This window comes from Doryrhamphus excisus, chromosome 11 (genome assembly GCF_030265055.1).
Source record: "Doryrhamphus excisus isolate RoL2022-K1 chromosome 11, RoL_Dexc_1.0, whole genome shotgun sequence".
NCBI classification, from domain to species: Eukaryota; Metazoa; Chordata; class Actinopteri; order Syngnathiformes; family Syngnathidae; genus Doryrhamphus; species Doryrhamphus excisus.
Genome location: NC_080476.1, coordinates 14,332,432 through 14,357,391, shown reverse-complemented (window position 1 = coordinate 14,357,391; position 24,960 = coordinate 14,332,432). Strand labels below are relative to the sequence as shown.

The 24,960-nt window shown below is 41.1% G+C and overlaps 1 protein-coding gene across 2 annotated transcripts in view; it reads left to right on the top strand.

The window, feature by feature from the left end:
- The first annotated feature begins 11,486 nt into the window (after positions 1 to 11,486).
- Positions 11,487 to 24,960, top strand: part of atp2a3 (ATPase sarcoplasmic/endoplasmic reticulum Ca2+ transporting 3) — a 39,594-nt gene continuing 26,120 nt past the window's right edge. For both annotated transcript variants that reach the window (XM_058086868.1, XM_058086869.1), the window contains exons 1-4: positions 11,487 to 11,888; positions 21,196 to 21,213; positions 21,401 to 21,483; positions 24,809 to 24,913. In XM_058086868.1, coding sequence (XP_057942851.1) covers positions 11,771 to 11,888; positions 21,196 to 21,213; positions 21,401 to 21,483; positions 24,809 to 24,913 — 324 coding nt within the window. In that variant the 5' untranslated portion in view covers positions 11,487 to 11,770. The remainder of the gene's footprint in view (positions 11,889 to 21,195; positions 21,214 to 21,400; positions 21,484 to 24,808; positions 24,914 to 24,960) is intronic.

Here is a 24,960-nt window from a genome sequence, read left to right as displayed (position 1 = left end):
TATTGGCTTGCTTATTAGCCTGCTTTTGCATTATTATATGAAATTTGTCAGAGATTTCTTTTGTAATTTTTTTTTTAAAAATCAATAAAAGATAAAAATAAAATCAATAAAAAATATCAAATTATTTAGGGGGACTTAAGAACATTTTAGGCCATTTTTTTAAATAGGCTTGCTTATTAGCCTACTTTTGCCCTATTATATGAAATTTGTCAGAGATTTTTTTTGTAAAAAAAAAAATCAACAGTGATCAATCATATAATAATAATTATTATATTATTAATTAGCCTATTATTGCTATCATCATTATTTTTCTTCTGATTATTACTACTACAACTAGTAGTAGTAATAGGCTAGTATTAGCCTGCTTATTGGCTTGCTTATTAGCCTGCCTTTTTTTAGCCTTTTGTTTTGTTTAAAAAAAATCAATAAAAAAATTTAAAAATCAATAAAAAATATCAAATTTTTAAGGGGGCTTAAGAACATTTTAGGCCATTTTTTAAAATAGAAATAAAATAAAATAAAAAAGGTTCTTGACCAATATACATATGTGTTCCAGGTTTAACAGAGTGCACCACTTGCACCGAGCAGCAACCTATTTTTTCTCGCGCTGATCGGAAGGTCACGCTTGTGTGCATGCGAATGTAAGCGAAAACCTTCATCCAAAGTCCATTAATGTGCCTTCTTTGCAAAAAAAAAAAGAAAAAACCCACAAGCGCTTGACTTGTTCCACTTTCCAGAGCCTCAGAATGGGGTCACCCGGCACTGTCCTACTTGTTTGGTTAACTTGTCACCCTGCTACACAAGAAGCCCGGCTGTGAAAGGTGATACTTTAATTCCCTCGTTTTGATGGAGGCGCGCTTAGTAACCCTCTCGGCCGATGACATGGACACAAAGAGGTTTCGGGCCTCAATGACTAAGATGTGATGAATAGTTCAAGTCCTTCTCTGTTATTATGTTTGAACTGTGACAGGCGGACGCTTTATACAATACAGGAACTTCTTCTCTTGTGTGGAACTCCGAAAGACGTTGAGGGAATGTTCTTCACTCCGGAATGACTGAAGGAAAACTTCTGAAATGGAACAGAAACTTAACTCATTGATAAATTAAATAATAAATAGCCTCGAACTATTCCCTTTTCCAAACTTTTTACTGAGTGATCCGACTAGCTTTCCGGCTACCTGTCAGGTGTCATCAAATGGTGTCGGAATGACGTCGGATGAAATGTCTGATCACTAATAATTAACAAATGACATTTTATTTGTTCAAAACACATTTCTGTCACACGAGCGCGGCCATGCTGGTGTTATCTTCACCTTGCCATCTTGTTTGCATCCTTGCCTGCCCTCATTTGTCAGTCAAATGCTTCACATACTCGCTCTCAATCACAAATCACTCCACACTCGTCATTGCTCTCTGGTTCTACCGTATCTTACTTATTGTGTGGAAATATGGGGGAGTCACTCGCTAAATGTACTGTAAAAAAAAAGGTCAGTAAGGATAATTCATAATGCCGCCTACAGAGAACATACTAACTCCTTATTTCTAAAATCACAAATGTCACAAATACTTCAACTTGCTGATATAGTTCATCTTTGAACAGCTAAAATAATAATGCATAAGGCTAAAAAAAACAATTACCTAAAAATGTCATCCAATACTAGAAATATGATATCAGGGAAGAGCTATGTACATTTGAAACACTTGTATGCTCGGATAAGGTTATGGTCATATCACCTCATACTTCGGAATGTGACATTTAATTTTATTTAATTTTATTTAATTTTATTTAATTTTATTTAATTTTATTTAATTTTATTTAATTTTATTTAATTTTATTTAATTTAAAAAACTAAATTATATTAGGAAAGCAGGAAGTGAACAAATGTAACAGTTACTGATTGTAAAAGTACCAGATGGAGGGGTAGGATTTAATAAGCTTTGCATCTTCCTACTCCTTTTGGACATGTGGAACTGGGAACTTATTATGGGATGCATTCAATTGTAATCTGATGCCTGTTCAAATGAAATTAAACCATTACCATTACATGCGTCATCCTGCCACACATTCCTAAACAAACACATGTCCTCCTTCCTAAATAAGGACAAGACACTTTGGAATCTAATGTAGAAATAAACATATGAAATATAATACCCAGGTACGATGCAGATACGACCACGGAGCATCCATGTATAATACCTGAATAGTTATTATGTAATACTTGACACATCGTTTAGGTGCGATAACACAATTCCACAGTGACGCTAAATTTGCATGGTAAGCAAAATGATGTGAAATTGAAGGACGCAGCACCGAGATGGATGACGACTTTATTTATCGCCAAGAGAAATTCTGCTAATAAGAGAAAAGTGTCCTAATTAACGAGGACTCCGGTTTCCTCCCCCATTCCAAAAAAACATGCCAGGCTAATTAGTGACTCCAAATCGTCCATATAGGTATAAATGTGAGTGTGAATGGTTGTTTGTCTATATGTGCCCTGTGATTGGCTGGCCACCAGTCCAGGGTGTACCCCGCCTCTCTCGCCCGAAGACAGCTGGGATAGGCTCCAGCAAACCCCGCGACCCTCGTGAGGAAAAGCGGTAGAAAATGAATGAATATACTATCTGTAGGTCTGCACGGGGGTCGAGTGGTTAGCGCGCAGACCTCACAGCTAGGAGACCCGAGTTCAATCCCACCCTCGGCCATTTCTGTGTGTAGTTTGCCCCACCTCTCGCCGGAAAGAGTGACACATTTACAGGAAATGGCTTGGCTCAAAAACATGCTTGATAAAATTAGGTCACATTAAAGATGGATTTACATGAAGGCAACATTTACAGGAAATGCAGCTGGAATAGGTGCAGATTCTGGAAGATCTAAAAAAAAGTGTCCTAAGAGAAAAGTGTCCTAATTAACGTAATCACTTCAAAAATAATCCAAAGCAAAATAGGAGTTTAGAAAAATAAGAAAATAAAAGAAGAATGTTGTGTTGAATGTTGTGTTGTGTTGAAAGGTTGTATCAGTGGAGCACGGCAGTGATAGTAATCTGCCGCTGAAACTGCTGAGAAAACGCATCCGAAAATGTTTCTTTTTAGGAGGCTTAGCAACAAACAGCATATCACACATCATCAACGTACTGAGCATGTGCGGTGACCAGCTAATATCTCATTTGCAGATTATGTACGTCTATTTTGGGTCATAACGACCACTTTTTCCAGCCATTTGATGTATTTCGGATCCTCTTTTAGGTCATGTCGTGTTCCGCCGTACCGTATAGTCAGCGTGAGAATTTAGCTCTTAGACATGGAACCAGAAGAGGGTTAACTATTGTTGGAGCTACAAGTCAGCATGAGAATTTAGCTCTTTGACATGGAGCCAGAAGAGGGTTAACTATTGTTGGAGTTACCAGGCAGCGTGAGAATTTAGCTCTTTGACATGGAACCAAAAGAAGGTATACTATTGTTGGAGCTACCAATCAGCACGAGAATTTGAAATGTGTGAGAATTTAGCTCTTAGACATGGAACCAGAAGAGGGTATATCATTGTTGGAGCTACGTACAAGTCAGCGTGAGAATTTAGCTCTTGGACATGGAACCAGAAGAGGGTTAACTATTGTTGGAGCTACAAGTCAGCATGAGAATTTAGCTCTTTGACATGGAACCAGAAGAGGGTTAACTATTGTTGGAGTTACCAGGCAGCGTGAGAATTTAGCTCTTTGACATGGAACCAAAAGAAGGTATACTATTGTTGGAGCTACCAATCAGCATCATCAACGTACTGAGCACGTGCGGTGACCAGCTAATATCTCATTTGCAGATTATTTACGTCTATTTTGGGTCATAACGACCACTTTTTCCAGCCATTTGATGTATTTCGGATCCTCTTTTAGGTCATGTCGTGCTCCGCCGTACCGTATAGTCAGCTGGGCTTTGCATCTAGGCCGTGCAGGCGAGCTCGCCGCTGTCGAGAATGGCGGCCCTTGGCTGGGAAGAGAGCGGCGTAATCAGGGCAGCGTTTTATTTAAAGTCTGTAACGTGGGCAGCAGCTTCTCTCCAGGGCTTTGCCGCATCAGCGCGCGGTTGGTTCCTCGTCGATGTGATCGGGCCTCCGAAACTTTTAACACCTCAGCTTTACTCCTCCGACTCTGCAGCTGGTTGGACAGCCGAGGCGTGCGTGTTTTCCTCGATAATGCGTCGCACCGAAGAAACGCCGCACGGCCTCTTTTGTGTGAAAATGTTAACATGTGGGTGGGCGTGTGTGTCGTTTGCACAGTGGCCGTGTGTGTGTTTGCCCACGGGTGGGTGAAAATTTGACAGCTTGCTAAATCATGTGGGAGGAGTTTTCTCAGCGTGGACTGTCATACCTCGACAGATTTTGCAGCTTCACTCCATCACGGTTGTTCAAAAATATGTCTCGTGGCGGAGTGCGGCCTATTAGTAAACAAATTTCACATATAAACGTGGTATACATGAACCAAAATACAAATATAAGGCATTCAGAAGACGCATTCAAAGATGAAATGTAGTACTCTACACTGGTCACTAGGTGTCATTGATGAGACAATAGCACCACAGGAAGTACCGTACGGAACAGAACGACCTTATTTCAAGTCTATAATAATAATAATAATAATAATGTTAAAGGGCTACACGGTGGAGAAGTGGTTAGCGTTAGTAGCTACGAGAACCGAGTTCAATCCCACCCTCGGCAATCTCTGTGTGTTTTCTCCAGGTACTCCGGTTTTCTTCCCACATTCCAAAAACATGCTAGGCTAATTAGCGACTCCAAATTGTCCATAGGTATGAATGTGAGTGTGAATGGTTGTTTGTCTATATGTGCCCTGTGATTGGCTGGCCACCAGTCCAGGGTGTACCCCGCCTCTCTCGCCCAAAGACAGCTGGGATAGGCTCCAGCACCCCCCCGCGACCCTCGTGAGGATAAGCGGTAGAAAATGAATGAGTGAATGAATGCACTTTGCACACTCTGTACACACTCGCGCGCGCCCCGCCTCTCCCCACTAGGACAAAGAGACTAAATAACTGACAGGAGGGTTCACTCCCACCGTTCGACGTAAACAAGGAAGCGTTAACGTTCTCTTGATATCCAATATTTTATTATCCATAGTTGTTGTTGCTGGGTTTACAGCAGTCAAGTGGTTAGCGTGCAGGCCTCACCACTATAAGACTAGGGTTCAATCCCACCCTCGGGTCATCTCTGTGTGAAGTTTGCATGTTCTCCCCGTGCATGGCTTGGCTCATAAATAAACGTGCCTGATAAAATTTGGTCACATTAAAGATGGATTTATATGAAGGCAATATTTACAGGAAATGCAGCTGGAATAGGTGCAGATTCTGGAAGATCTAAAAAAAAAATGTTGTGTGCGTGTTATTGTGTGTAGCTGCTCTATAGCTGCTTTATATCTATCTATTTTATAATGTAAGGTTCAATATTTTGAATTATGAATTATTATCATTTTGTGAATCCGATCTTAACCCGTGCATGTAGAAGCGTATCAAACGGAAAGTTTGATCCCAAGTGGCGTCGGAATGAAATGTTTAGCATCCTACTTCCTGTTGGAGAGCATCTGTTGTCATGAAGCTGCCATCCGCCCTCCTTCCAATAAAGTGGAGCAGCCCCCGCACATTCTCATCACACGGCCCTGCTCCACTCATCGACCCCCCCCCCCCCCAGTATCGCCACAATGTCTATTTCCCAGGTCAATGATTAGCAGTCGCGACCGCCCGACCAGACGTGACAACCTCCTTTGTTGCAGTCGGCCTGTGGTGATGGGAAGGTGTGATTATTGCTTATTTACATAAAGTGGCTCTAACGTGCCGCCCCATCAACGGGGGCACTTACCAGGCCGCACAAATTATCACAAGCGACAGGGAATCATTGCAAGAAATGACTTTTGATGGGCGATTCATTGCAAAAGGCCGCTTTGCCATGAATACATTTTAATATCAATATTCTGGTCTGCTTTGCATTCATTGTCTGTCTGGAACATTTCAGGAAGTTGCATTCCAAGGAACACGGTTATAGAGGAAGTTCAACATCAGACTTGGGCTTTAGGGATCTTCCGATCAGGATTTTACACTGCCGATCCCGATTATCCATGAGTGAAATCCACCGGACGAGTGGTTAGCTAGGAGACCCGAGTTCAATCCCAGGGATTGGCCTGTGATTGGCTGGCCACCAGTCCAGGGTGTACCCCGCCTCTCGCCCGAAGACAGCTGGGATAGGCTCCAGCAGTGTGGAGTTTGCATGTTTTCTCCGGGTACTCCGGTTTCCTCCCACATTCCAAAAACATGCTAGGTTAATTAGCGACTCCAAATTGTCCATAGGTATGAATGTGAGTGTGAATGGTTGTTTGTCTATATGTGCTCTGTGATTGGCTGACAACCAGTCCAGGGTGTACAAGACAGCTGGGATAGGCTCCAGCGTACCCCCATGACCCTAATGAGGATAAGTGGCATAAATATTTCAAATTTGTTCCTGAAATTACATTATTTTTGTGAAAATGCCAACTTTTCTCTAAATTCTTTGACTTTACAAAAAAAAAAATCCCCATTTTTGCTGTTTTTTTGGTTTAGTTTTCTTGTGAAATTATATATTTAGAATGTGCTCTCGGGCCACACTTTGGACACCCCTGTTCTGTCCTGTAAAACGACTGCTGACTTGTTTTGTTTTGTTTTTTTTCTTGGTAATTGTAATGGTAGGCTGCATGGCGGTCGAGTGGTTAGCGCGCAGACCTCACAGCTAGGAGACCAGGGTTCAATTCCACCCTCGGCCATCTCTGTGTGGAGTTTGCATGTTCTCCCCGTGCATGCGTGGGTTTTCTCTGGGTACTCCGGTTTCTTCCCATATTCCAAAAACATGCTAGGTTAATTAGCGACTCCAAATTGTCCATAGGTATGAATGTGAGTGTGAATGGTTGTTTGTCTATATGTGCCCTGTGATTGGCTGGCCACCAGTCCAGGAGACAGCTGGGATAGGCTCCAGCACCCCCCACGAATGAATGAATGAATTAATAAAATCGATTGATACCAATACCGTTCAAATGACGATGGCCACTATAAAATGAAGTTAATGGACTATTGGGAATAAACAAATAGAATTTGATGGAAATAATACTTGGTATGTACAGTATATATTACAGTATATATTACAGTATATGTACAGTAGATATACAGTATATACATCATAGTTGCTGAATGTGCTTGGTCCCTTGCTAAACATCTGGGGGTTGCTTTGAGTTATTGCGTGCTAAAAATATTCTCATGACAGACCCCCCCTCCCCCCCCAAAGCTGTAGTTTTCCCAGGTCTGCTCGAGCCTCTATGGTGCAACCACATAACCGAATAAGTGGTAGAGAAAATAGGTTGATGAAAAATCATGGCCGATGCCAAGGTCAGAATTTGATGGCAGCCACAATCATCATATGGAAGTTTGGGGGGGCGGGGGGCGGGGGGGGGGGTGTATTTTTCATTCTTTGGAGGCTATATCTCATTTCCTTTATGTAAATGAACGCTGCAGGCTAAGGTGTTGGAAAACACGATTGGAGGTCTGTGTGGAAAATGTGTGATTGGTGCAGTCCCCAAGTGTGCACCACGGAAGGAGGGGGGCGGGGGGGGGGCAGAGAGAAAGAGCGTGGGACAGAAGAGGGTTAACTATTGTTGGAGTTACCAGTCAGCGTGAGAATTTAGCTCTTTGACATGGAACCAGAAGAGGGTTAACTATTGTTGGAGCTACCAATCAGCATGAGAATTTGAAATGTGTGAGAATTTAGCTCTTAGACATGGAACCAGAAGAGGGTATACCATTGTTGGAGCTACGTACAAGTCAGCGTGAGAATTTAGCTCTTAGACATGGAACCAGAAGAGGGTATACCATTGTTGGAGCTACAAGTCAGCGTGAGAATTTAGCTCTTAGACATGGAACCAGAAGAGGGTTAACTATTGTTGGAGCTACAAGTCAGCATGAGAATTTAGCTCTTTGACATGGAACCAGAAGAGACGTGTCAATAGCTGACTTTAAAATAGAAATCATTTCACCGTCATAGCTATAAGATGCTATAAGATGAGTCCCACGATGAGATCCCGGCTCAGCAACACCGCACCTTCTCAGCACATTTAAAAACTGCATCAGCCATGGATGGAGTACAACTCCACCAAGTGAAAGATGAGGCCAGCTGTGAGCTCAGACAGAATCGAAACACCTTGTTCCTTTGTACCCAAAAAATGCCCCGACGTGGTTCTGGTGTGGGTTTAGATAGTCTTGTTGTAGCCTCCTACTTAGAATAAAGTAAAAGTACATCACTTTCCTCCAACGGGCTCATTATTTCCCTTCTGACATAACGCATACTCGCCACTTCCCTTCTTAAAAAGCCTACTCGACAAAGACTGTAGCATTTGTAATGAACCGTAATGAACGCCACCGAAACAATATGATGCTAACGTGCACCGGATCAGACGTGATGAACGTCTCGGCACACATCACATGACTTTACTTTTTCCAGGAAGTTCTAGAGGTCCTGAGGGACGGGTAAACGATATGGAAAATTAGGTTTTTGTGTACGCTGTGGTTGGTTGTGTAGTCACTCTTAGAATTTAAGTCAGCATGAGAATTTAGCTCTTTGACATGGAACCAGAAGAAGGTACGTATCCTATGGTTGGAGCTACAAGTCAGTGTGAGAATTTAGCTCTTAGACATGGAACCAAAAGAAGGTATACTATTGTTGGAGTTACCAGTCAGCATGAGAATTTAGCTCTTAGACATGGAACCAGAAGAGGGTATACCATTGTTGGAGCTACGTACAAGTCAGCGTGAGAATTTAGCTCTTAGACATGGAACCAGAAGAGGGTTAACTATTGTTGGAGCTACGTACAAGTCAGCGTGAGAATTTGGCTCTTTGACATGGAACCAGCAGAGGGTTAAGTATTGTTGGAGTTACCAGTCCGCGTGAGAATTTAGCTCTTTGACATGGAACCAAAAGAAGGTATACTATTGTTGGAGCTACCAGTCAGCGTGAGAATTTAGCTCTTTGACATGGAACCAGAAGAAGGTACGTATACTATTGTTGGAGCTACAAATCAGCGTGAGAATTTAGCTCTTAGACATGGAACCAAAAGAAGGTATACTATTGTTGGAGCTACGTACAAGTCAGCGTGAGAATTTAGCTCTTTGACATGGAACCAGAAGAGGGTTAACTATTGTTGGAGCTACAAGTCAGCATGAGAATTTAGCTCTTTGACATGGAACCAGAAGAGGGTATATTATTGTTGGAGCTACGTACAAGTCAGCGTGAGAATTTAGCTCTTTGACTCGAGATGTACCGTGGGACTCGGAACCAAAACAGGGTGCGGGTACGAGAGTTGTGGCATTAGACTCGGAATCGAAACAGGGTACGAGTACGAGAGTTGTGCCGTTTGAATCGAGATGTGCCATACGACTCAGAGAGTATTATAGCGTATAGCTTAACGTGTTGTGACTTTATTGCGTATGAAGTAGTTTCTGTGTGATTAAACCTACTTTAATTGAGGAAAGTCTCCTCCTTCCTCAACCTGGATGGCGAGGCTGCACAGGTTGTTTGTCAAAACAGGATGAACTTGAGAAGAAGGTTCCTGCCAAGTCTCCTTGACAGAACAGTCTGGCACGAAACAAGAACATAGCAGGTGTGTGTGTGTGTGTGTGTGTGATATGTGCTTTGTCATTGCCGCCATTAAACACCCCCCCCCTTACATTGTGCTTGTTATTGTGTTGGAACACCCCCCCCCCAAAAAAAGCATGGTAGCTTCCTTCAGGGTGTTTGGCAAAGGCCCACACCTGAAATCTGAACTTCACCAACACACAGTGGAATGAGTCAAATAAGACCAGGTAGGGTGACCACACGTCCTATTTTACCAGGACATGTCCACATGTCATAAATGATGTAATAATTGCAAGGTGAATGTCAGGAATAATTATTGGTTCCGTTTATGGACTCGAGACAATGGATGAGATGAAATAGATGCCAGACGTGGGAATTTATGTCAGAACCAGTGGCGTCATTATGTCTAAAATGTTATTAGGCCCCCTTAAATAATTTGATATTTTTTATTGATTTTTTGTTTTTACAAAAAAATCTGACAAATTTTATATAATAGGGCAAAAGCATGCTAATAAGCAAGCCAATAAGCAGGCTAACACTAGCCTACTACTAGTAGTAGTAATAATAATCAGAAGAATAATAATGATGATAGTCATAATAATAGGCTAATGAATAATATAATAAATATTATTATATATTTGATCACTGTTTAATTTTTTTTTTTTTTGATTTTTTACAAAAAAATATCTGACAAATTTCATATAATAGGGCAAAAGCAGGCAAATAAGCAAGCCAATAAGCAGGCTAATACTAGCCTACTACTACTATTAGTAGTAGTAATAATAATCCGAAGAATTATAATGATGATAGTAATAATATTAGGCTAATTAATAATATAATAATGATTATTATATAATTGATCACTGTTGATTTTTTTTACAAAAAAATATCTGACAAATTTTATACAATAGGGCAAAAGCAGGCTAATAATAATAATCAGAATAATAATAATGATGATAGTAATAATAATAGGCTAATTAATAATATAATTATTATTATTATATAATTGATCACTGTTGATTTTTTTATTTTTATCGATTTTTTTTACAAAAAAATATCTGACAAATTTCACATAATAGGGCAAAAGCAGGCTAATAAGCAAGCCAATAAGCAGGATAATACTAGCCTACTACTACTACTAGTGATGATTATTATATAATTGATATTATTGATATTATTGATTATTATATAATTGATTACTGTTGATTTTTTTTACAAAAAAAATCTCTGACAAATTTTATATAATAGGGCAAAAGCAGGCTAATAAGCAGGCTAATACGAGCCTACTACTAGTAGTAGTAATGATAATCAGAATAATAATAATGATGATAGTAATAATAATAGGCTAATTGATAATATAATAATGATTATTATATCATTGATCACTGTTGATCACTGGGCCTAAAACAATTGTTCTTGTTCCTTTTTTTTTGGGGGGGGGGGGGTTGAATTTTTTGAATGTCTACTACATTTATTCATATCCTGTGCATCTCCAGGGGGCTAAGTCCCCCCGTCCTCAGACCCTAGTGACGCCCCTGGTCAGAACATTTCACTCTTTCCCGAATCCACGCAGTATATCCACCCTCCAGGTCCACCATCACGTACTTCGCATGCACACCCAGCCTGTTGAGGGGGAGCCTTGGGTTCCATATTTAGCCAAGCATGACGTCACTCACCAGTCCCGAATCATGCTACTACGAACGACGTGGAAGAGGTGCTGCCGGCCAGGTAGGCGCAGCCAATGGGAGAGCAGCAACACAAAAAGAGGCGGTGCACGCCGGCTAACACGCGCGCACACACGCGCACCCCAACACACACACACACACACACACACACACACACACACACACACAGTGAAAACACCTTCACATGCAGATGAAGTCGACAGCAGGCGATTAATTGAAGCGGAGCTGTGTGTGTATGTGCGCGTGTGTATATGTGTGTGCGTGTGTGCCTCCTTCACGGCCGGAGGATTTCTTCTTCTTCTTCTTCTTCAGGCTGGGACAGGTGATCTCTAGCACGGAGACATTTCCAGCCCGCCTCAGCGTCCGTCTGCGGAAATTCTGTCAGATGTTCAACTCCACGCGTTCTCACCTCGCCGTCTGAAGACAAACGTACTCCGCCGAGATGGAAAATGCGCACACGAAATCGGCGAGTGAAGTTTTAGACTTCTTCGGCGTGAACGAGAACACCGGACTGACTCAAGAACAAGTCAAAGTGCATTTGGACAAATACGGACCGAACGGTGAGTAGAACCGGACGGCTTTTCCTTGCCTCCTTTTTTAATCTCTCCCGGTAGCCGCCACCGTTTCTAGCAAACACGACTCCCCAACTACAGCCGTTAGCTTCCAGACTACCGCGCAGTTGTTGCTATTGTGTCCGGAGGATGACGTTCATTGATGGGCATCGATGTTTACAACACACGGTGCATTACAAGGGACCGTCAACATTTAGCTAACCTACACTTTGACCTCTTAAACGACCAACGAGATTAGCCCAAAAGGTATTTTTTTTTCTCTCGGGGTGCTTGATTCATGAATGTTATGTTCAACAAACACACACCTAAACACTGTAAACATTGTAAACATTGTAAACATTGGCACCAGGAAGTACACCGTTCAACTCCATGAATGGGTGATGAAAGCTAACATCCTGATCAACCTGTTTCACTCTAAACATTAGTTTCCCAAAAAAAAGCCTCATACTTTGCTACTTAAGTCACAAGATGGGGGCTTTCACATCATCACTGAAGCGAAAGGTTGATGAAAAGGTTGTTTTTTTTTGCACAATTTGCACAATAAATTGGTGGTTGATGTCTTCCCCAAAAGGTGACAGGAAAAGCCCCAAACTGTCAGGTCATGTTAGCCAATCAGAATCCTGAAGAAAGCTCTAGAAAAAGGCACAGTACAGTATTGGTTGAAGTATACACCAGTATGTCGTGTTGATGAATTAAAGCCATATTGTTTTCCCATAAATTTATTTATTTGTATTGCACTCATAAACACATTATAATGGGACTGTATGTGACTGGAGCTTAATGTTCCAAATCCACACAGTAGAGGGCATTGTAACTCTGCTCCCGAACACACCTCACACGCCCCTGGTGGACAGGGAATAAGAAGAAGACGTAGCAGGAGGGATCAGTGTTGCCAACTTATTTAATTTGTCACTAAGTCATTTATTCAATCAGAATCATGAAGAAAGCTCTAGAAAAAAGGCACAGTACAGGTTGGAGATTGGGGTATACACTGGAGTATTGGTTGAAGTATATACCAGTATGGCGTGTTGATGAATTAAAGCCATATTGTTTTCCCATAGATTTTATTTATTTGTATTGCACTCATAAACACATTATAATGGGACTGTATGTGACTGGAGCTTAATGTTCCAAATCCATACAGTAGAGGGCATTGTAACTCTGCTCCTCAACACACCTCACACGCCCCTGGTGGACAGGGAATAAGAAGAAGATGTAGCAGGAGGGATCAGTGTTGCCAACTTAGCTGCTAAGTCATTTATTCAACAAATCTTGAGGCTTTTGCTGGTCTTATAGGACACATCCGGGGTGGTGGTGACCAAAACAGTTGTTTTGCTTTTCGTGGTCTTGAATTAGTTCCTGAAGTGCCCACTCTAACTGAATCCATAAATAATGTTGATGCAAATAATGTACAGTATTTACAGTATGCGATGCTGCGGATGTGATGTTTTGGATTTGTTGCACCGTGAGCAAGTATGTGGTACTGTTTTGCTTTTCGTGGTCTTGAATTAGTTCCTGAAGTGCCCACTCTAACTGAATCCATAAATAATGTCGATCCAAATAATGTACAGTATTTACAGTATGCGATGCTGCGGATGTGATGTTTTGGATTTGTTGCACCGTGAGCAAGTATGTGGTTCTGTTTTGCTTTTCGTGGTCTTGAATTAGTTCCTGAAGTGCCCACTCCGACTGAATCCATAAATAATGTCGATGCAAATAATGTACAGTATTTACAGTATGCGATGCTGCGGATGTGTTGTTTTGGATTTGTTGCACCGAGAGCAAGTATGTGGTTCTGTTTTGAACACTACCTATATATACTATAGACTCCCCCTCCACCAATCTTTTTAAACCACCCCTGCCCGATACGGACCAAACCAAACACAACAAATCAGTGTTTTCAAGGTGTGGGTATCTTCTTGTAGATAATAAATAGGTCTGCCTTCATGGATGGTTAGCCCCAGGTCTAGTTTACATGCTTTATGGGTGAGGATTTGGATAAGCACCAGGAAGTAGTCTGAGACGGCCGAACAAAACCAAAAGTCAGACATGACCCAACGATTATTTCTACCATGTAAGTGAGCATCTCTTGTCTGGCGTTCTGTGCAACGATGCGTACCATCATGGCAGACATGACCCTACTGGATGATGGCGGTAATGTCGGGAGCGAACAGGGTCCCCCCCCTTCCCTCCTGGCCTGTCATTTGCATGTGTGGCCAAGCTGCGGAGTGCTGTATAGCACCATAATGTGCAAGTCAAACAGTTGGCCTCTTGTTTGCAGCACAGCCGCTCTACACAGGGGCTCGCCATGACTTCATGGAAAAAGCAACGTCTCGCCACAGATAACATCTCTCTTCGCTTTTAGTTGTGAACTTCCTGCCTGTGTGTGTGTGTGTGTGACTGCATAGATAATAGTTGTTGCAAGGGAATACCCGTTTCCCTTTTTTGGGGCCAAGGGCTGACTTTATTACAATGTCCACTCTAGTTTGTCGTCTAATATTAAGCCTTGCATACCTTGTTGACTTCTTTCCTGCGTGTTATTGCAAGGGTAATGCACAGCTGAGGCTACAACTTCTTCCTCTCTTCTCGGAAAATGTAGGCTTCCGAGCGGATTGCAAGGTGTTTAGCTTTTTGCAGTCATAACTTGCATGCATGTACTGTAGTTGAGGCAGGGTTACCCTGTGTCTTGTTGTGGACACGAGGGAATACATCAAACCTTATCTTCTCAAGTCAAACATCTGTGGACACTTCCATTGTCGCCGTAGTGACTCAAAGTGTGAAAAATACGACAAAAAAAATCCAACACACAAACACACTACTTGATGCAGCTTCAAGTCATCAACAATAGACTATGACAATATTCGATATCTATTTATTTATTCAATCTATTTACTTTTATTCTTATTAGAGCCGCAACAATTCAATCAAAGACCCAAATAATTAACAGCTATTTTGGTCGTTGATTAATATATTTTTTAAAATTTTAATATGTAAATATCCTTTGATTTCAGGCTCTGAAATGTGAATATTTATCATTTCCTTAGTCATCATCCATGAAAGCAGACCTATTATCTTGGTGTTTGAACCAAAACAAGATCTCCACATTTATCAGCTTGGACTTTGGAAAACATTGATGCACATTTTTGCCTTCTTTCTGATATGTTGCCTGTGACCCACAAGGAAAATACTCATAATTGTATTTTCATGTTTATATTTTTACAATGTATCCTTAGGTTTTTGCTGTGTAGGCTGCATTTAGAGGTGAAAGAAACGTGAAAATTAGCTCTCTATGGGGGCGGAGGGGCAACAAACAAGCAATTGATTGATGTGATGGATTCCTTTATTCCTGATGAAATGTACATGCTCTTTGACAACCCGCTATGATGCAGGCTCTTTGGTCTTTCCAGTGGCTCCATGGCCGCATGCTACTCTGCATTGCTTTGATGTTGCTCATTTAAGAATGGCTGAAATTACAGAAAAGTAGATTTGAAATTTTAAAAAAAAAAGCTGGGGGGCACCTGGACACGGTGATTGACTGGCAAGCAGGAAGCGTGATGATGTATTTTATTTTTAACCCTTTAATTGGTCAACTCGACCTTTACTGTAATTAAAAATGTATCAGAATGGCAGCTTTTTTTAGTGTGAACGTCTGGACTGTGGTATTATTTACCCCCCCCCCCTCCTATTCCCTGTCTGAGCTGACCCTCCATTCACACCTTCTGATTATGCCCCCCCCCCCAACAAATCCTTTTATTTGGATTCCATACGCTCCTCACACACTTCATTCACGACAGGAATGAAGTAAATTTACTGCAGGGAAGCACACCCCGCCTCCCTGTAAGTCACTGTATCACACACACACACAAAACACACACAAAACACACACACACACACTGCAGGAGTTTTGTGCTTAGAAACTTCCAAAAAAGGGGGTGACTGTTTCCAAGAGTGGACGTACTATACTGCATATTCTAAAAATAGGATTAGACAACAACAGCAAAAAATGGGAAAAATTGAAAGGAGAAAAAGGTACTACTAATAAAAAAAATGTTCTGACTGGTCGCCAACCAATCACAGGACACAGATAAACAACATCTAATTTCGGTAAATGAAATATATTGTATTGTCCACGAGGTGATGATGTCAACATGTCGTCACCAAAGTCGAGTCCTTGTTCTTGTTCTAGTTCCTGTGCTGCGGCAAAAACACTCAAAGGGCTGAAATGCCTCACTCGTTGGAGCTCGGAGACATGTTCCACGGTCTCCTCCTCCACGCCAACACACTCTCGAGTGCGCTCCTCGCTCCAACGTTTGTTTGCCCTCCGCTTTAATTGCCTGAAGGTTATCTAATTGGGACGGGTGGGGGGGTCTATGGTCTATGTAGGCTGTGAGAAGTCATACAAGAGAGGCTGTTGAGTCACTTCCGGGCGCTGAGTGTCATCCCTCCCACTTGAGCATCTGTCAATCATCGTTATGGCAAGCTTTTTGACTTGTGGGCCACGGTGGTTTTAGAGATGTGGATGTTGTTTATGGAAAGTATGTAATACTAAATATATGTAAAGTAGTCAGTGTACAGTGGTACATGGTGCTGTAAGATAAACAATGAGGTATTCTTTTTATAACGTTACAATCCAATTTTTTATGCCTGCCTAAGCAGGCCAGTCAGTTGAATCTCCTGTCAGTTTTGCTCTAAATTGGCTGCAAGGGATCAAGTTAGCGTTTTATCTTCTACTCTGACATGACAGTCGGAAACAAGGAAGTTTCCTTCAGTCTTGCTTTGACATTTGATAGTGATTGCTCGGCGCCTACGACCGTTATGTGTGCTTGAATTTAAAGCTGCTTCGCCTCGAATAAAATCGCTATTAGATGACTATAGGGCTGCTGTCTAGAGGTCTCTAATAATGTTAAAAACTGTATTTAGAAGGTTGTAAATCTGCTCTTACTGCAAAAATATTTTCCTTATAGGATTCTTGGACGAGTGGTTAGCGTGTAGGGCTCACAGCTCGGAGACCCGCGTTCAATTCCACCCTCGGGCATCTCTGTGTGGAGTTTGAATGTTCTCCCCGTGCATGCTGGCTTTTCTCCGGGGACTCCGGTTTCGTCCCCCATTCCAAAAACACGGAGGAAGTTCAACCTCAGACTTTGGCTTTAGGGATCTTCCGATCAGGATTTTACACTGCCGATCCCGATAATCCATGAGTGAAATCCACCGGCCGAGTGGTTAGCTAGGAGACCCGAGTTCAATCCCACTCTCTGCAAATCTCTGTGTGGAGTTTGCACGTTTTCTCCGGGTACTCCGGTTTCCTCCCACATTCCAAAAACATGCTAGGTTAATTAGCGACTCCAAATTGTCCATAGGTATGAATGTGAGTGTGAATGGTTGTTTGTCTATATGCGCCCTGTGATTGGCCGGCCACCAGTCCAGGGTGTACCCCGCCTTTTCGCTTGAAGACAGCTGGGATAGGCTCCAGCACCGCCGCAATCCTCATCAGGATAAGCGGTAGAAATAGAATGAATAAGGACGACTTGGTAGAAATTCACGTACCATGGTTGGGTCTGGGACCATTTGTATAACTCCTATTTGTATCTGACAAATTTCAGAGACAAGACTGTAAGAAATAAAGTAAGATATTACAGTTATTCCTATATTTCTATAATCAGCGTCTTTTAAGAGTGGTTTGGTATTTTCTGACTGTGAGTGAGTGACAGGCAGCTTGTTTGGTTGTGCTGCGGAGAAATGATAAGTCACCGGGTGACGCATCTTCCCCTTCTCTCAATGTGGACACGATGCCGCGAGATATTTACAGACATGATGTAACGCTTTGGGGGCTCATTTTAATCAAGCAAACACAGAATTTACCCAACTCTTGCAGCGTTGTGTTCCTACTGCTGGCTAGGAAAGCATGGAAGACCTGCTTTTCAGTGTCACGTTCAGTCTTACACTGGAGATTAATTAATCAATGTTATAGGTTATTCTCAAATTTTCAGAAAGGGGGGCTGACAAAATGTCTTAGAGGGGGTATGACTGAAAATAAATGCAAAGCACTGCTCTAACCTCATAACAAAAATGACAAAATAAAGTCAAAATTACATTAAAAATTACGTAATTAATCAAAACAAGCAACTTCAGATTAATTAATCAAGAAAATAATCATTAGTTGCAGCCTTAAATTGATCAACTATTTATTTTACACTATCTAAAACACCTCACATGGTCTACTCCGACCTTCACGGAGAACATGGAGTAACTGTTGAGCACGCTCTTCAGTGCTGATGTTTTTTTTTTTTCGGTAAATGCAGGACCTCGTCCCACATGTTGACATCTTCTTCGATGCAAACGAAAGGATTTGATTGGCCAATGTTTGGACACCGGTTGAACATTGTTCAGGTTCCTGCTATCCTTCCATCACTGGGCTCAGAAACAAACTCCCTGCTGTCTCCAGGAAGTGTTTCCACTTTTTCTTGGCACTGACCCCCTTTGTGTAAACACGCTTTTTTTTTTTTATTCATTGTTTGAGAGGAGCCGGGGAGGTGTGATGGGTACACGTCTGCAAGGGGAAGTCCGTATTCAGGAATGTGCCTGGGCCAGCCTCGCATGGACCGACTGAGGGAATCCTTGGCAGAGGGAAGCCAGGGGAACCCGTTGAGCACCGTGGCCCCTCCCTCTCGTCCTCTCAGTCTTTTGTCTTCAGAGCTTGACTCTCCGCCGGTCTGCCTGTCATCAAAACAATCAAGGGAGCGTGGTAACTGTGCTTATGTCAAAGCGGTGAAGCATGGGAAAAAAACGGCAGAAGCCACTTCTCCTTTTTTGCTGCTGCTGACGGAGTGCAACCAGAATTCCCCTCCGACTGCACCCGTGTCCAACCTGAACTCTAAAAACCCTTGAGACAGCAAGTTTGAAGCTATCCGCTGTGACTCAACAACACTTACGCCCAGGCAGAGCATGAAATTGATTTATCCTTCAATCATCCTGCTGGTCTGGGCTGCAGCGTCTTTCACCGCCAGCGTAAATAGTCTTGTGGATGGGGTGTCCATGAAGCTGGGGTTCGACAATGATTGCTTCAGTCGCTTTAGAGCAACCGGTCCGGGACGTACCTCTCCTGGGATAGGCTCCAGCATAACCCCACAACCCGAGTGAGGCTAAGCGGCATAGACGGCTGGATTTTAGAGTAGGTTTCACATGAGCACAGATAAATGGATAAGTAATCATCCTTCCACTTTATTTGTTCGTCCTCGATGGCTACGGTTCAAGTCTGCATATTCACGTCATTCCAACGCATTCAACCAACTATAAGTCGCTCCGGAGAACAAGTTGCACCAGCCAAAAAATGCGCAATGACGAAGAAACAAACATACCGTATTTTCCGGATTATAAGTCGCACTTTTCGCTGTTACTCCAGATACTCCAGAGCGACTTATAAATGAAAAAAGTGTTTATGTTCCATAAACACTGGACACCATTTCTGTTCATGTTTATTTAAAAAATACTCCAGTGCGACTTATGTATGTTTTTTTCTACCAAATTATGTATTTTTTGCCTTGTGCGACTTGTGACTTATAGTTCCGGACTATAAGTCACACTTTTTTTCATAGGTTGGCTGTTCCAGAGCGACTTATAAATTAATATAAAAAAATAAGAAAATAAATGTTAAAACTAAAGACAATGTGTATGTATATATATATATATATATATATATATATATATATATATATATATATATATATATATATATATATATATATATATATATATATATATATATATATATATATATATATATATATATATATATATATATATATATATATGTGTGTGTGTGTGTGTGTGTGTGTGTGTGTGTGTGTGTGTGTGTGTATATGAATATATATATATATACCGTAGTTTTTTTTTCCCTAGGTTGGCTGTTCCTGCAACTTATACTCCAGAGCAACTTATAAATGAATATAAAAAAATAAGAAACATTTTTTAAAACTAAAGACAAATGTGAAATATAAATGTTAAATATATATAAATAATGTAATATATATATATATATATATATATATATATATATATATATATATATATATATATATATATATATATATATATATATATATATATATATATATATATATATATATATATATATATATACATATATATACACCGTATTTTCCGGACTATAAGTCACACTTTTTGTCCTAGGTTGGCTGTTCCTGCGACTTATACTCCATAGCGACTTATAAATGAAGAAAGTGTTTATGTTACATAAACACTTTTTTCACCTTTTGTGTTCATGTTTATTTTTTGTGTAGCTGAATAAGCATTGTGTTAGCATATCTTACACCTATTTGGCCTGTTCTCTATTCTTTTATTCATGTTAGAACTTGCCTTCCAAGAGGACGTAATGTCTATTTTGGTCAAGTAGTTAAAATAAATTACCCGCAAAGAATGCCACTTATTATCCAGTGCGACTTATGTATGTTTTTTTCTACCTAATCATGCATTTTTGGCCTTGTGTGACTTATACTCCAGAGCGACTTAAAGTCCAGAAAATACTGTGTACTACCGTTCTACCATATATTACCATAATATATTAACACCTATTCAGATATCTACAGCCTAAACAAGCTAACTAGCTTACTTGCATGTTGTAATCTGCAGAATACGATTGCCTTGGAATGACACCAGACCACTTTCTCGTTACGTTATTTCTCTTTCCGCTTGTGTCATGTACAAACCGACTGCCGGGGAGTTTGTTTTTGGAACGGACGCCGCAGCCTGTCGTCACGGTCGTCTCCCTTTCCAGCTCCTTTCCCCACATGGTCACGTTTCATCCGCGTGTAGCGAGGGATCGTCAAAACACGGCAGAGAAACACGCTGCTTATTTCCATCGCACATCGGCAGTGTGCCGCCGCTTGGGGGTCACCGGCGACCGCATGTCGATGCTTTTCCCACTGCCGATGTCACGGATCAGCTTTTTTTTTTTTACCGTCATCAACACATGGGTCGTTTTGGAATTGGACCTGACCATGGAGATCTGTGATGGAGCTGTGGTGACGGTTACCAACAGGACTTGGAAATGACTCACGTGGGGGGGGGGGGGGTTGTGATCCGGTACTCGAACTGTAGCAGAAAAAAAACAATTGCAGCTTTTGAAAAATCAAAAAAACTCCAGACTGAAACCATCAACTTATGAACTAACTTTTGTGTTTCCTCATTTTGCCCCCCCCCCCCCTCACTCCCCCCCAACTCCTCTTCTGGCTCCGCCTCCACCTGTTCCTTCACAACACTCGTGACGTGACACCTCCAGAGCTCCCAGCTGAAGAAGGTAAATATTGATTATTCCTGATATCTCTCGCCTGATTGCATCTCTGGAGCTAGCCAATGCTACGTGCTAATCTGGTCAGATCTTCTGACGCCAGCTCTTGGTTCTTGGTCCGGAAGATCCGACTCTAACCGTATTCTCAAGTTTGGTCTGGTGTTCTTGGTAACGGTTTGTATTTTGTGCATTGCAGGGAAGTCCCTGTGGGAGCTGGTGGTGGAGCAGTTTGAAAACCTTCTGGTCAGGATCCTGCTTCTCGCCGCCTGCGTCTCCTTTGTAAGTAGCACTCAACGGGCCGAGCGTATATTAAGATAAGATAAGATAAGATATGCCTTTATTCGTCCCTCAGTGGGGAAATTTGCATTGCACAGCAGCAAGAGTACAGAGTCAGTTAAGCAGTACAAAAATACACAATATAAAAAAATAAACAATATAAACAACCCAAGTATTAACAAATCAACAGTTTTACACAGAGTTATGTACAACTACAGTATGCAGATAATATGAAACGAGATGAGATATATGACCAGTCTATACACTATGAGATCTTGCTCGTGAGTTAATATGAGGCATTATAGAAGTACTTTCTATACATTCACTCATTCATTCATACATTCACATTCTATACATTGACTCGCTAAATGTACTGCAAAAAAGGTCAGTAAGGATAATTCATAATGCTGCCTGTAGAGAACATACTAACTCCTTATTTCTAAAATCACAAATACTTCAACTTGCTGATATAGTTCATCTTCAAACAGTTAAAATAATGCATAAGGCTAAAAATAACCAATTAGCTAAAAATGTCATCCAATACTTCTCTACAAGAGAGGAGAAATATGATCTCAGGGAAGAAGTACATTTGAAACACTTCTATGCTAGGACTACGTTATGCTAGCCATAGCATTTCAGTATGTGGAATCAAACTATGGGATGGATTGAGTAAGGGAATCAAACAATGCACAACGATGAGCCAATTCAAGAAACAATACAAGCAGTTGATGTTTGCTAAATACAAGGATGAAGAGTCTTGAACCAGTCATGATGTGCTATATATATATATATCACTATATTGACACTTACTGTGGTACCCATTATTTCATTGTATGATCATATCACCTTGTACGAGGTACATTATTTAAAAAAATACAAAAAAACCCTTAAACTGTATTATGGAAAGCAGGAAGTGAACAAATGTAACAGTTACTGATTGTAAAAGTACAAGATGGAGGGGTAGGATTTAATAAGCTTTGCTTCTTCCTACTTCTTTTGGACATGTGGAACTGGGAACTGATTATGGGATGCACTCAATTGTAATCTGATGCATGTTCAAATGAAATAAAACCATTACCATTACTTCACATAGAACTTAATATATTGTATTTGAGCCTTGATATTGCACAGTGAATGGAGTCTGGAGTAACTATACTGAGTATAAAAACTAAGTATTGCACACATGTACATAGTGGTGTAGAAGTCTATCGGGAACAGTGCTGGTATCGGTATCGGCTTTACCCTCGTTCAAATGCAAGCTCCGCTGGTGGAAACGTGTACCATAGAGGATTTCTTCATCCAGTGTTGGTCCAGTTTTAGGAAGGGGAACAGGGAGAGTCCCTTTGGAAACCCAACCATCCATCACAAGTCCTTTTTGAGTGGTGAAGGTAGGAGAGGGGTGGAGCGGGGGAATCCTGACTACATATGAACTTTTTTTTTTTTCCTTTTTCCATCTATTACAGCACGTCTCTGGTGTTTTGGAATGGAATTGCTTTTAGCTATTTCTGAAAGTAGGAAAATTGCTCTAAAAATGCGTATGACACAATATGGCCTCTCTCGCAGCTTGGCGTGCAGGCGGAGGCTGGAACAGCTCATTTTCCGCATGTTATGTTAGATTGACTTTTCACTGTAAATACGCTGGTAAAGTGGAGCGGCGGAGCCAAGCTGTGATGTATGACATGCCCAAACAACTTTTTTTCTAACGACATACAGTATTTGCACATCCTTAGCGTGGCTGAAAGTTAAAGCTAGGTTAAACCTGAGTTGATTTGTCTCGTATTTAGAATACGCCCAAACAGACATTACACCCCTCTGCCTCTTTGCTTTGCATCAGCCAGCAAATCTTTGATTGTGCTTCTCACACACACACGGTTTGAGTCCATCCACCGTATCAAGTACCGCAGTAATTATAGAGCATTGGTCCTTAAAATGTCATTTTTTTTAACAGAAAAGGAAGCTTCGGATGTATAAAATGGCCCAGTGGTTTTACTAACCAATGGCAGATTTGCAATCCGCTTCTAATTGGGACTCAATGAGGCATTCAAATGACTTTTAAAGCAACTTTATTGCTGCAGTCGCCAGTGCTTGAGGGCACCCCTGAATGCAACACTCCTCATTCATTACATCTGCTGTCGGAATGGAACAAAAGGAAAAACCACACGCCAGGGTGTCCGAAGTGCCGCTCGGGGGCACATGTTGTTATTGGCTGATATCGGAAATTAATTATCGGTTTTCTGCAAAAAAGCCTCTATTGGACATCCCAAGATACAAGACATTTGTTCACTTCCTGTATTCCAAATGTACTCTTTGCTAGTTTAAAATAGATAGGAAAGCGGTAAGGTGATGTAACAATATAACAAAAATAGTTCTTGTCACTATCATGAATTTATATAACAGTCAAAATAAATATTAAGATAATTAAATATATTTATAACTCAATAATTGTTAAAAAAAATAAAACAAAAAATCAGCAAAAATTGAAAAATAATCTGTAATTTTACAAGAGGAAAATGGTTGTAATCTAGCGGCCACAATAACCTTTTATTATGTTGAAAAATAACATTTATTAGCAAGTTGAAATATTGACAAAGTCATTATGAGAAAAAAGAAAATGTAAATGATGGAAAATTAGGTTGCAGAAATGCTACAAAAATAAAGTCAAAATATTAAGACCATCAGGACAAATAACATTTTAGTAGCAAAGTAGTAGCGATGGCGGTCTGAATACTCGCTAAAAATAGCCACAAAGTTGAGAAAAAGCAGATTTGACTGTACGGGCTTGGAGTCCCATTAACATGTGTTTTATGAGAAACATTGTGCCCCCCCCCTCCAAAGGTTGGATTTAATCCCTGCATCAAAGTTGATGAATGACCAGCTACTAATTCCAAATGATTGTGTGTTGGACTAATTAGCGCTGCATGGTTGACTTCACTTTCAAGATGGATTTGCTAAATATTTGTCTTTGTCATCTTCTCATTATGTTGAAGTCTTTTTTTCAAGAATTTAAATGCTGCGTTAGATGAATTCGTACAATTTGTGAACGGCTCTTGGCGAAAGCTATCACATGACCATGGAAACATTTATGCAAACCAAACTAAATACCAATGAAGAACGGCATTGAAGTAAGTGTAAACAGGATTCCAAATACCATATCATATGGATCCATTTCTACCTATTTTACCTGAAGTAGGCTCTCTCGGCAGGCGGGAGGGTGGGCCTCCAAGGGCCGTGGGCATCGGCTTTTCTTCCTAAACACACACACCTCAAGCTCCATCGAGTTCGGCTGTCGTGTGTATGCTGTAACTTTGTCTACTTGATATTTGTCTAGGTGTTGGCTCTGTTTGAGGAGGGGGAGGAGACCGCCACCGCCTTTGTGGAGCCTGTCGTCATCCTCCTTATCCTCATCGCTAACGCCGTCATTGGTGTCTGGCAGGTGAGATACGCTCGGCTCCCTTTTGCGAGAGGTTTCATACTATTGCT